Source organism: Oncorhynchus tshawytscha, linkage group LG01 (assembly GCF_018296145.1).
Source record: "Oncorhynchus tshawytscha isolate Ot180627B linkage group LG01, Otsh_v2.0, whole genome shotgun sequence".
Lineage (NCBI taxonomy): Eukaryota > Metazoa > Chordata > Actinopteri > Salmoniformes > Salmonidae > Oncorhynchus > Oncorhynchus tshawytscha.
The window spans coordinates 308,454-322,293 of NC_056429.1; the positions used below are offsets into that span (position 1 = coordinate 308,454).

General features: G+C 44.5%; 1 protein-coding gene across 1 annotated transcript in view; it reads left to right on the plus strand.

Moving 5' to 3' along the window:
• Positions 1-12,587: 12,587 nt before the first annotated feature.
• The window catches only part of bnip2 (BCL2 interacting protein 2), a 54,288-nt gene continuing 53,035 nt past the window's right edge, over positions 12,588-13,840 (plus strand). The window contains 1 exon segment of the mRNA XM_042296528.1: positions 12,588-13,551. Coding sequence (XP_042152462.1) covers positions 13,154-13,551 — 398 coding nt within the window. The 5' untranslated portion in view covers positions 12,588-13,153.

Sequence of the window (13,840 nt, forward strand, 5' to 3'; positions counted from 1 at the left end):
CAGCCTGCAGTATTTATGCTGCCCACAGTGTCTCCTGATCCCTCCTGTCTCAGCCTGCAGTATTTATGCTGCCTACAGTGTCTCCGGACCCCTAATGTCTCAGCCTGCAGTATTTATGCTGCCCACAGTGTCTCCTGACCCCTCCTGTCTCAGAGTGTCTCCTGACCCCTCCTGTCTCAGTGTCTCCGGACCCCTCCTGTCTCAGCCTGCAGTATTTATGCTGCCCACAGTGTCTCCCGATCCCTCCTGTCTCAGCCTGCAGTATTTATGCTGCCCACAGTGTCTCCTGACCCCTTCTGTCTCAGCCTGCAGTATTTATGCTGCCTACAGTGTCTCTCGACCCCTCCTGTCTCAGCCTGCAGTATTTATGCTGCCCACAGTGTCTCCTGACCCTCCTGTCTCAGAGTGTCTCCTGACCCCTCCTGTCTCAGTGTCTCCGGACCCCTCCTGTCTCAGCCTGCAGTATTTATGCTGCCCACAGTGTCTCCTGACCCCTCCTGTCTCAGCCTGCAGTATTTATGCTGCCTACAGTGTCTCCGGACCCCTCCTGTCTCAGCCTGCAGTATATATGCTGCCCACAGTGTCTCCCGACCCCTCCTGTCTCAGCATCCAGTATTTATGCTGCAATAGTTTGTGTCGGGGGGCTAGGGTCAGTCTGTTGTATCTGGAGTATTTCTCCTGTCTTATCCGGTGTCCTGTGTGAATTTAAGTATGCTCCCTCTAATTCTCTCTCTCGCCCTCTCCCTCCCCTCCCGGAGGAGGGAGTGGATTGACCATGCCCTGGGACTATGCCTCAGGACTACCTGGCCTGATGACTCCTTGCTGTCCGCAGTCCACCTAGTCGTGCTGCTGCTCCAGTTTCAACTGTTCTGCCTGCATCTTTGGGGTGGCAAGTAGCCTAGTGGTTAGACCGTAGGGTTGCTGGATCGAATCCCCGAGCTGACAAGGTAATTAATTAATTCTGCCCCTGAACAAGACATTGTTTCCCAGTAGGCAGTCATTGTAAATAAGGATTATATATCCCTATTTTTAGTATTGGTAATGTGTATATTATATATCCCTATATTTAGTAGTGGTAATGTGTGTATTATATATCCCTCCCAGTAGTGGTAATGTGTGTATTATATATCCCTATATTTAGTAGTGGTAATGTGTGTATTATATATCCCTCCCAGTAGTGGTAATGTGTGTATTATATTTCCCTATATTTAGTAGTGGTAATGTGTGTATTATATATCCCTATATTTAGTAGTGGTAATGTGTGTATTATATATCCCTCCCAGTAGTGGTAATGTGTGTATTATATATCCCTCCCAGTAGTGGTAATGTGTGTATTATATATCCCTATATTTAGTAGTGGTAATGTGTGTATTATATATCCCTATATTTAGTAGTGGTAATGTGTGTATTATATATCCCTATATTTAGTAGTGGTAATGTGTGTATTATATATCCCTATATTTAGTAGTGGTAATGTGTGTATTATATATCCCTATATTTAGTAGTGGTAATGTGTGTATTATATATCCAACACACAGAACAAAACATAGAATGAAAAACATAGAATGCCTACCCCAACTCACGCCCTGACCAAACCAACATAGAGACATAAAAAAGGAACTAAGGTCAGGACGTGACAACCAGTCAAAAGTTTGGACACAATAGTGAAAACATCAAAACTATGAAAAAACACATACTGTATGGAATCATATTAAATCCCAAAAATTGTTAAACAAATCATCCCAAGAGTGTGCAAAGGGTGACTACTTTGAAGAATGTCAAATATAAAATGAAAACACCTGAGTGGCACTGTGGTCTAAGACACTGCATCTCAGTGCTAGAGCTGTCGCTATAGACCCTGGTTCGATTTCAGGCTGTATCACAACCGGCCGTGATTGGGAGTCCAATAGGGCGGCGCACAATTGGCCCAGCGTCGTCCGGGTTTGAGCATCATGGTGACAGGTGAAACCATGATAACCTGAGTGTGGTTAATGTCTCTAGGACGGTCTCTGCTGTCCTCTGGTGACAGGTGGAACCATGACAACCTGAGTGTCCTTAATGTCTCTAGGACGGTCTCTACCGCCCTCTGGTGACAGGTGGAACCATGACAACCTGAGTGTCGTTAATGTCTCTAGGACGGTCTCTGCTGCCCTCTGGTCACAGATAAATCCATGACAACCTGAGTGTAGTTAATGTCTCTAGGACGGTCTCTGCTGCCCTCTGGTGACAGATAAAACCATGACAACCTGAGTGTAGTTAATGTCTCTAGGACGGTCTCTGCCGCCCTCTGGTGACAGATAAAACCATGACAACCTGAGTGTAGTTAATGTCTCTAGGACGGTCTCTGCCGCCCTCTGGTGACAGATAAAACCATGACAACCTGAGTGTAGTTAATGTCTCTAGGACGGTCTCTGCCGCCCTCTGGTGACAGGTGTAACCATGACAACCTGAGTGTTGTTAATGTCTCTAGGACGGTCTCTGCTGCCCCTGGTGACAGGTGTAACCATGACAACCTGAGTTGACAACCTGAGTGTCGTTAATGTCTCTAGGACGGTCTCTGCTGCCCTCTGGTGACAGATAAAACCATGACAACCTGAGTGTCGTTAATGTCTCTAGGACGGTCTCTGCTGCCTTCTGGTGACAGGTGGAACCATGACACAGCAGGGTTAGAGAGGTATGCTGCTGTGAAATTTCCTGCAATTACAGGCAGAACAAATGAAGATTCTACACCTGTATACATTCAGAGAAGTAAGTCTATTGTCGCAGCAATAGTTGTGTTCACCACTGAAGAGTATAGACTACGACTGCCTTTCAGTGAGCAGGAAAGGATGTTGGTGAATTATACCCATTTCAATAAAACTACATGAGGTTCATGAGGACCTGCTCAGAAGCCATACAGCTAACAGCACCATATAATTAGCGGATGCAACTACCTTAAGTTTTTGTTTGTTTTCCATTATTCCATGTGCAATTTTGACACTTTAACTGAGAAAACAAGTCCATTTTTCAGATTTGTCCCTTATGAAAATGTCCCACAGGAATCCTGCAGGAATTTCTGAAATCAAGCAGGAATTTCTAAAGTCCTGCTGATCCTGTACGTTTTTTAAAATTCCTGCAGGACAAGGTACATTTCTGCAGATCAAGGCAAATTCCTGCAGTAATCCCTGCAGAGGCAGATGCTGCAGGACAAAGTCAATTCCTGCAGTAATCCCTACAGAGGCAGATGCTGCAGGACAAAGCAAAATCCTGGAGGAATACCTGCAAATCAAATCAAATCAAATGTTATTAGTCACATGCGCTGAATACAACAGGTTTAGACCTTACAGTGAAATGCTTACTTACGAGTCCCTAACCAAAAATGCAGTTAAATTATTATTAGTAGTAATGAATAACCGAATAATAAGTCATTATTAGTAACCAGTTAGTAATGAGGCTATATACAGGAGGCACCGGTACAGAGTCAATGTGTGGGGGTACAGGTTGGTAACGAGACTATATTCAGGGGATACAGAGTCAATGTGTAGGGGCACCGGTTAGTAATGAGACTATATACAGGGGGTACAGAGTCAATGTGTAGGGGCACCGGTTAGTAATGAGACTATATACAAGGGGTACAGAGTCAATGTGTAGGGGCACCGGTTAGTAATGAGACTATATACAAGGGGTACAGAGTCAATGTGTAGGGGCACCGGTTAGTAATGAGACTATATACAAGGGGTACAGAGTCAATGTGTAGGGGCACCGGTTAGAAATGAGACTATATACAGGGGGTACAGAGTCAATGTGTAGGGGCACCGGTTAGTAATGAGACTATATACAGGGGGTACAGAGTCAATGTGTAGGGGCACCGGTTAGTAATGAGACTATATACAAGGGGTACAGAGTCAATGTGTAGGGGCACCGGTTAGTAATGAGACTATATACAAGGGGTACAGAGTCAATGTGTAGGGGCACCGGTTAGAAATGAGACTATATACAGGGGGTACAGAGTCAATGTGTAGGGGCACCGGTTAGAAATGAGACTATATACAGGGGGTACAGAGTCAATGTGTAGGGGCACCGGTTAGAAATGAGACTATATTCAGGGGATACAGAGTCAATGTGTAGGGGCACCGGTTAGAAATGAGACTATATACAGGGGGTACAGAGTCAATGTGTAGGGGCACCGGTTAGTAATGAGACTATATACAAGGGGTACAGAGTCAATGTGTAGGGGCACCGGTTAGAAATGAGACTATATACAGGGGGTACAGAGTCAATGTGTAGGGGCACCGGTTAGTAATGAGACTATATACAAGGGGTACAGAGTCAATGTGTAGGGGCACCGGTTAGTAATGAGACTATATACAAGGGGTACAGAGTCAATGTGTAGGGGCACCGGTTAGAAATGAGACTATATACAGGGGTACAGAGTCAATGTGTAGGGGCACCGGTTAGTAATGAGACTATATACAGGGGGTACAGAGTCAATGTGTAGGGGCACCGGTTAGTAATGAGACTATATACAAGGGGTACAGAGTCAATGTGTAGGGGCACCGGTTAGAAATGAGACTATATACAGGGGTACAGAGTCAATGTGTAGGGGCACCGGTTAGTAATGAGACTATATACAAGGGGTACAGAGTCAATGTGTAGGGGCACCGGTTAGTAATGAGACTATATACAAGGGGTACAGAGTCAATGTGTAGGGGCACCGGTTAGTAATGAGACTATATACAAGGGGTACAGAGTCAATGTGTAGGGGCACCGGTTAGTAATGAGACTATATACAAGGGGTACAGAGTCAATGTGTAGGGGCACCGGTTAGTAATGAGACTATATACAAGGGGTACAGAGTCAATGTGTAGGGGCACCGGTTAGTAATGAGACTATATACAAGGGGTACAGAGTCAATGTGTAGGGGCACCGGTTAGTAATGAGACTATATACAAGGGGGTACAGAGTCAATGTGTAGGGGCACCGGTTAGTAATGAGACTATATACAAGGGGTACAGAGTCAATGTGTAGGGGCACCGGTTAGTAATGAGACTATATACAAGGGGTACAGAGTCAATGTGTAGGGGCACCGGTTAGTAATGAGACTATATACAGGGGGTACAGAGTCAATGTGCGGGGACACCAGATAGTCAAGGTAATTGAGGTAATATGTTCACCACCGTTCAAAAGTTTGGGGTCACTGAGAAATGTCTTTGTTTTTGAAAGAAAAGCACATTTTTTTGTCCATTAAAATAACATCAAATTGATCAGAAATACAGTGTAGACATGGTTAATGTTGTAAATGACTTTTGTAGCTGGAAACGGCTGGTTTTTAATGGAATAGCTACATAGGCGTACAGGGGCCCATTATCAGCAACCATCACTCCTGTGTTCCAATGGCACGTTGTGTTAGCTAATCCAAGTTTATCATTTTAAAAGGCTAATTGATCATTAGAAAACCCCTTTGCAATTGTGTTAACACAGCTTAAAACTGTTGTGCTGATTAAAGAAGCAATAAAACTGGCCTTTAGACTAGTTGAGTGTCTGGAGCATCAGCATTTGTGGGTTCGATTACAGGCTCAAATGGCCAGAAGCAAAGAACTTTCTTCTGAAACGCATCAGTCTTTTCTTGTTCTGAGAAATGAAGGCTATTCCATGCGAGAAATTGCCAAGAAACTGAAGATCTTGTACAACACTGTGTACCACTCCCTTCACAGAAACGTGCAAACTGATTCTAACCAGAATAGAAAGAGGAGTGGGAAGCCCCGGTGCACAACTGAGCAAGAGGACAAGTACATTAGAGTGTCTAGTTTGAGAAACAGACTCCTCACAAGTCCTCAACTGGCAGCTTTGTTAAATTGTACCCGCAAAACACCAGTCACAACGTCAACAGTGAAGAGGCGACTCCAGGATGCTGGCCTTCTAGGCAGAGTTGCAAAGAAAAAGCCATATCTCAGACTGGCCAATAAAAATAAAAGATTAAGATGGGAAAAAGAACACAGACACTGGACAGAGGAACTCTGGCCTAGAAGGCCAGCATCCTGGAGTTGTCTCTTCACTGTTGATGTTGAGACTGGTGTTTTGCGGGTACTATTTAATGAAGCTGCCAGTTGAGGACTTGGTCTCTTAGCAGAGATAGTATGTAATGTGTTGATAAATGTCTTATTGGTCTCTTAACGTAGATAGAACGTAATGTGTTGATAAATGTCATATTGGTCTCTTAGCAGAGATAGTATGTTGGTGCGTGTTGTGTTTGTCTGTTAGACCAGGGTTTTGGAATACTTGCCCTACTGACCTATCACTAACAACACTATCAACAAGGCAGGTCCTAGTTTCTACCTTCTTAACAGCACTATCAACAAGGCAGGTCCTACAGGCCCTAGTTTCTACCTTCTTAACAGCACTATCAACAAGGCAGGTCATACAGGCCCTCGTTTCTACCTTCTTAACAGCACTATCAACAAGGCAGGTCCTACAGGCCCTAGTTTTGTCGCACCTTGACTACTGTTCAGTCGTGTGGTCAAGTGCCTGTCACGCCCTGGTCTAAGTATTTTGTGTTTATCTTCATGTATTGGGTCAGGCCAGGGTGTGGCATGGGGTTTTTGTATTGTGGTGTGTTTTGTCTTGGGGTTTTGGTGTATATGTATTGGGATTTTAGCTAGTGGGGTTATCTAGCAAGGTCTATGGCTGTCTGGAGTGGTTCTCAATCAGAGGCAGGTGTTTATCGTTGTCTCTGATTGGGAACCATATTTAGGCAGCCATATTCTTTGAGTTTGTCGTGGGTGATTGTCCTTAGTGTCTTGATGTCCTTGTTCTGTGTGTATGTGCACCAGTATTAGGCTGTTTCGGTTTTCGTTACGTTTATTGTTTTGTAGTGTTTGTATTTAGATTCGTGTTACTTCAGTTTAATAAACATGGATCGCAATCTACACGCTGCATTTTGGTCCGACTCTCCTTCACCACAAGAGAACCGTTACAGTGCCACAAAAAAGAACAGGAAAATTGCAATTGTCTCATAACAGGGCAGCACGGCTGGTCCTTGGATGTACACAGAGAGCTAATATGAATAATTCTCCATTTTCAGAATGTCAAACTCTCCTGGCTGAAAATGGAGGAGAGATTGACTCTATCACTACTTTTATTTATGAGAGGTATTGACATGTTGAATGCTCGGACACCCATTCATACCCCACAAGACATGTCACAAGAGCTCTTCACAGTCCCAAGTACAGAACAGACTATGGGAGGCGTACAGTACTACATAGAGCCATAACTACATGGAACTCTATTTCACATCAAGTAACTGACACAAGCAGTAAAATTAGATTTAAAAAACATTAAAAAACACTTTATGGAACAGCGGGGACTCTGAAGCAACACAAACATTGGCACAGACACATGCACACACACACACGATAACATAAGCACTATACATACAAATGGATTTACTACTGTAGATATGTGGTAGTGGTGGAGTAGGGCCAGAGGGCACACAGTGTGTTGTGAAATCTGTGAATGTATTACAATGTTTTTAAAATGTTATAACTGCCTTAATTTTGCTGGACCCCAGGAAGAGTAGCTTCTGCCTTGGCAGGAATTAATGGGGATCCACAATAAACCCCAGGAAGAGTAGCTGCTGCTTGGCAGGAACTAATGGGGATCCATAATAAACCCCAGGAAAAGTAGCTGCTGCCTTGGCAGGAACTAATGGGGATCCATAATAAACCCCAGGAAGAGTAGCTGCTGCCTTGGCAGGAACTAATGGGGATCCATAATAAACCCCAGGAAGAGTAGCTGCTGCCTTGGCAGGAACTAATGGGGATCCATAATAAACCCCAGGAAGAGTAGCTGCTGCCTTGGCAGGAACTAATGGGGATCCATAATAAACCCCAGGAAGAGTAGCTGCTGCCTTGGCAGGAACTAATGGGGATCCATAATAAACCCCAGGAAGAGTAGCTGCTGCCTTGGCAGGAACTAATGGGGATCCATAATAAACCCCAGGAAGAGTAGCTGCTGCCTTGGCAGGAACTAATGGGGATCCATAATAAACTCCAGGAAGAGTAGCTGCTGCCTTGGCAGGAACTAATGGGGATCCATAATAAACCCCAGGAAGAGTAGCTGCTGCCTTGGCAGGAACTAATGGGGATCCATAATAAACCCCAGGAAGAGTAGCTGCTGCCTTGGCAGGAACTAATGTGGATCCATAATAAACCCCAGGAAGAGTAGCTGCTGCCTTGGCAGGAACTAATGTGGATCCATAATAAACCCCAGGAAGAGTAGCTGCTGCCTTGGCAGGAACTAATGGGGATCCATAATAAACCCCAGGAAGAGTAGCTGCTGCCTTGGCAGGAACTAATGGGGATCCATAATAAACCCCAGGAAGAGTAGCTGCTGCCTTGGCAGGAACTAATGGGGATCCATAATAAACCCCAGGAAGAGTAGCTGCTGCCTTGGCAGGAACTAATGGGGATCCATAATAAACCCCAGGAAGAGTAGCTGCTGCCTTGGCAGGAACTAATGTGGATCCATAATAAAACCCCAGGAAGAGTAGCTGCTGCCTTGGCAGGAACTAATGGGGATCCATAATAAACCCCAGGAAGAGTAGCTGCTGCCTTGGCAGGAACTAATGGGGATCCATAATAAACCCCAGGAAGAGTAGCTGCTGCCTTGGCAGGAACTAATGGGGATCCATAATAAACCCCAGGAAGAGTAGCTGCTGCCTTGGCAGGAACTAATGGGGATCCATAATAAACCCCAGGAAGAGTAGCTGCTGCCTTGGCAGAAACTAATGTGGATCCATAATAAACCCCAGGAAGAGTAGCTGCTGCTTTGGCAGGAACTAATGGGGATCCATAATAAACCCCAGGAAGAGTAGCTGCTGCCTTGGCAGGAACTAATGGGGATCCATAATAAATACAAATAGAAATCACTCCCACTTCTCTATAGAAGGTTGATAGCATTCACAGCTCCCCCACTAAACCTCATGGCGGTTGATCAGTCCCAAACCCACCTTGTTACCTTGTTCCTCTGGTTTAACATCTGTTTCTCCTTTCTCATTCCAGATGATGTCCTGCAACTTGTGACATCCAACCAGGAAAAAACCTGACCCCTCAACCCACCCACCCGCCCCACCACCACCCCTTCTCCAGAGGTCTCAGGAGACCTTCTTCTATTCCTAAGCACCCTAATCAACTACTTCTGACCCCTGGATTGACCCCTGGATTGACCCATCTGCTGTTCAGAAGTACAGACGGTATATCTTCTTCCTTTCTTATTTAAAACACTTGGGTGGAAAAACACACTGCCTTTAATCACCTTTCCCACTATCCTAGTTCCTAACATGCACCACTTGTGATAGACCTGCACTTCGCCTAAAATCCCCACAAAAGAACACACGTGTTTATATGATTCCATTCACACTCCCTCTGCTCTCCATCAACTGTTTGACAGACCTCTCTGGTAATATGGAGACCAAGCAACTCCAGAAGGTTGTTCTCGAGCACACGGAGGAAAAGGACTGACCCCTCCCTCGAGGTGAGTGTGTTGTGATCATGGTTGATTGGATTCAGACCAAATTGTATGTGAGATCTTGGATGAAATGTAAACGCGTATCAAAAGAATAAGTCAATCTAATCAATTCCTTTTGTCAGTTGATTTATGGAGTTTTCTTTTTATTGTGTATTTGCCCCCAGTATTCCACATAGCAATACCTACACACTACCAGAGGTTCCCCCACAACATCACAAAAACCAGCTCTGCCCACTTTAAGCTCAGGTAGAGAATACGTTAAATGTCATTATGACTCTGCCCAATGATGAAAATATGTGGTGTTTATTTATCATGGACCCTATTTGGATAGACTATCTTTTAGTTTGAATACAAATGAATGATCTTATATTTCTTCACCAGGAAATCCTCATAACAGAGGACTCATGGGGATATATGTCTGGACATTGCATCTTAAAGATAAGTGATACATCATTAAAATGTACTTTTGTGACATCATGAAATATAGACAAGGGATGATTAATCAGGAATTGATTTGAACTTTAAAATATTTATTTTTTTACACTTAAAAAAAATTGATCAAGGCCATAATACCAATATCCCATTTTCTTGATGCAGGTTTTTTTTGTCTCCTAGGAACTGCTGTGCTACGTGACTGGATGGTTGGTGGACAAGCACTCACACACACGTTGAATTAGCTGATTTAATTAAGTTGCCGTCATTAATCAGATTTTTGATGCAGTGTTGTCTTTTTTCCCTATCTATATAAAGTATATGGGGGCGGCAGGGTAGCCTAGTGGTTAGAGCGTTGGACTAGTAACCGGAAGGTTGCAAGTTCAAAACCCCCGAGCTGACAAGGTACAAGGTACAAATCTGTTCCTAGGCCGTCATTGAAAATAAGAATTTGTTCTTAACTGACTTGCCTGGTTAAATAAAGGTAAAATAAATCAAATAAAATATATATACCATATAGGCCTACTGCAGGAATTACAAAATCAAATCAAATTGTATTTGTCACATACACATATTTAGCAGATGTTATTGCGGTTGTAGTGAAATGCTTGTGTTCCTAGCATCAACAGTGCAGTAGTATCTAACAATACACACATCTAAAACTAAAAGAATGGAATTAAGAAATATATAAATATTAGGACGAGCAATGTCAGAGTGGCATTGACTAAAATACAGTAGAATAGAATACACTATGCACATTAGAAATTAGTAAAGCGACCAGTGATTCAATGGGGTGCAGGGTTGAGTAACCGGGTGGTAGCCAGCTAGTGATGGCTATTTAACAGTCTGATGGCCTTGCGATAGAAGCTGTTTTTCAGTCTCCCTGTCTGTCCCAGCTTTGATGCACCTGTACGGACCTCGCTTTCTGGATGCCATCGGGGTGAACAGGCCGTGGTTCGGGTGGTTGATGTCCTTGGTGAACTTTTTGGCCTTCCTGTGACATCGGGTGCTGTAGGTGTCCTGGAGGGCTGGCAGTGTGCCCCCAGTGATGCGTTCGGCAGACCGCATCACCCTCTGGAGAGCCTTACGGTTGTGGGCGGTGCAGTTGCCGTACCAGGCGGTGAAACAGCCTGACAGGATGCTCTCGATTGTGCATCTGTAAAAGTTTGTGAGGGTCTTACGGGTCAAGCCACATTTCTTCAGCCCTCTGAGGTTGGAGAGGGGCTGTTGCGCCTTCTTCACCACACTGTCTGTGTGGTTGGAACATTTCAGATTGTCTGTGATGTGGACGTCGAGGAACTTGAAGCTTTTCACCTTCTTCACTGCAGTTCTGTTGATGTGGAAAGGGACGTGCTCCCGCTGCTGTTTCCTGAAGTCCACAATGAGCTCCTTCATTTTGTTGACAATAAGGGAGAGGTTATTTTCCTGGCACCACTCTGCCAGGGCCCTCACCTCCTCCCTGTAGGCTGTCTCGTCATTGTTGGTAATCAGGCCTACTACTGTTGTGCCATCTGCAAACTTGATGATTGAGTTGGAGGCGTGCGTGGCCACGCAGTCATGGGTGAACAGGGAGCACAGGAGGGGGCTGAGCATGCACCCTTGTGGGGCCCCTGTGTTGAGGATCAGCGAAGTGGAGGTGTTGTTTCCTACCTTCACCAGCTGGGGCGGCCCGTCAGGAAGTCCAGGACGCAGTTGCATGGGGTGGGGTTCAGACCCAGGGCCCCGGGCTTAAAGATGAGCTTGGAGGATACTATGGCGTTGAAGGCTGAGCTATAGTCAATGAACAGCATTCTTACATAGGTATTCCTTTTGTTCATATTGGATAGGGCAGTGTGCAGTGCAATGGTGATTGCATCATCTGTGGATCTATTGGGGCGGTATGCAAATTGAATTGGGTCTAGGGTGTCAGGTAAGGTAGAGGTGATATGATCCTTGGTAGAGGTGGAAACATTTGAGTTTCAATCCTGCAGAAATACAATTATTGTGCAGTATTGCTCCTGTAGGTTAGTCCTACGAGAAAAATTATTAGAATGCAGGTATTATGTGTATGATTCCTGTAGGAACAGTAAGACTCGTGCAGAATTGGTCCTGCAAAACCATTCCTGCAGAAATCATCTAAACTAAATTCTGAGGGACTTCCTGCAAGAATGATGTGTAGGAATCCTGCAGGAATTGTAAGAATCGGGCAGGATTGGTCCTGCAAAACCATTCCTGCAGGAATCCTGATGGTTGTCTGACAGGAAAATGATCACAAAAATCCTGTGGGATTTCCTGAAGGACTCCTGCAGAAGAATCATGCAGGAATCCTGTGGGACATTTTTGTAAGGGTTGTTTTTTAAATTTAGAAACAGAAAATGAAAAATGTGTCGTTTTTCCATTCTCCGTTTTGACTCGGAAATCAAAATAACAAATCATACAGTACATGGAAGTGTTTCTAAAATCCCCCGTGGGGAAAAATAATGGTGTGGAAAAACGATTGTAACCATTTCCGAGTTTGACCACTAGGTTGTATGGGTATTATAAATCATACTCCTAGAGCGTCTACTAAATGACTAAAATAAAAATACATGTAAATTGAAAAAATACATTAATTAGACTTGCAGGGGTAGCCTACTCGGGGAGTTTTGTGAAACACTGGCCATAACCAACAGAGGGCATTGTGGGAGAATGTGTCAGCTCTGAGGGGGAGAGGGGGATGACGACGTGTATCTTAATAACGGGGAGAGAAGACGGATTGGGACTCTCAAACGACAAGAGATTCATTATGAACCGTCCGACATCAAAGTGTATCATGCTAAACATCTAACGGAAAGCGATTGAATGTGTTTGATTCGGTCTTCATGGCTCGTAAGACATCGTCAAAATCCACTTTATCTAAGTTGGCGCTGCTAAGGACAGTTGGCTAACTAGCTAGCATTATCTTTTTGCTCCAACGGAGGAAGGAAGGGGAACAGTTGACGCACTGCTCGGCTAGCGGGCTGTTAGCTAGTAACTTAGCTAACTTAGTTACGTTGTTTCTTTATACCTGACTCACTCAGTTTGACAACTAACTTCAAAGAAAATAATTGTGAATGAATGACTTTTGTTGTTGTATTTAGCTACTACTAGAGCTATCAGCTAACAAACCAGCAAGATTATCATATTCATAAACTGTTGTTTTGGGGTTTGAAGCATTTGATCCAGACCCTGTTGGAAAGGCAGCAGCAGATCAGCTGTGATGGCTACAGATATGATCGAGAGTGAGGTAGTGTTGAAGGCTGCGGGTAATAACGATATGAGTCTGAACAATAGCCCAGACCTAGACACACCCAGGATGTATGAGAGCCTGGGAGGAGATATCAGAGACACTCCGAGCCCTTCGTCTTCGGCAGTGTCAGGAGGAGAAGAGGAAGAAGATTTAGAAGACCTGCAAAACAGCAGCACAGAGCTTTCATTGGAAAATGGCGAAGAGGCCGCAGGAGCAGCGCTACAGAGGCCAACCCAAACAGGAGGTCCGCCGCAGGAAACGGTGACTCCAGACAATGGAGAAAAACAGGAGGAAGGGGTGGAGGTGGTGCCATGCTCCACTCCCGTCAGAATGCCCCAGACATACTCGACCTCTGGACATAATGGAAGGTATGCGCTCACTTCTTTCTCACCACTGTGCTATCTTGTACACTTTAGTTAGAACAGTTTTATGTCAATACCTATACAGGAAGACTGCAGTCTGCCTAGAGCTGCTTATTATCAATGTTATTGTGCTGATGTCCTTTATTGTCAGCGTGATGGCATCAATATTATGCATGTTACTGATATCGCAGCCAGCTATCCCAGGAAATTGCAACAACACAAACCTGCCAAATACCAACACACATCCATTCAAAATCCTATTTTCCACAAAAACTAACTCCTAAACCCAACCCCA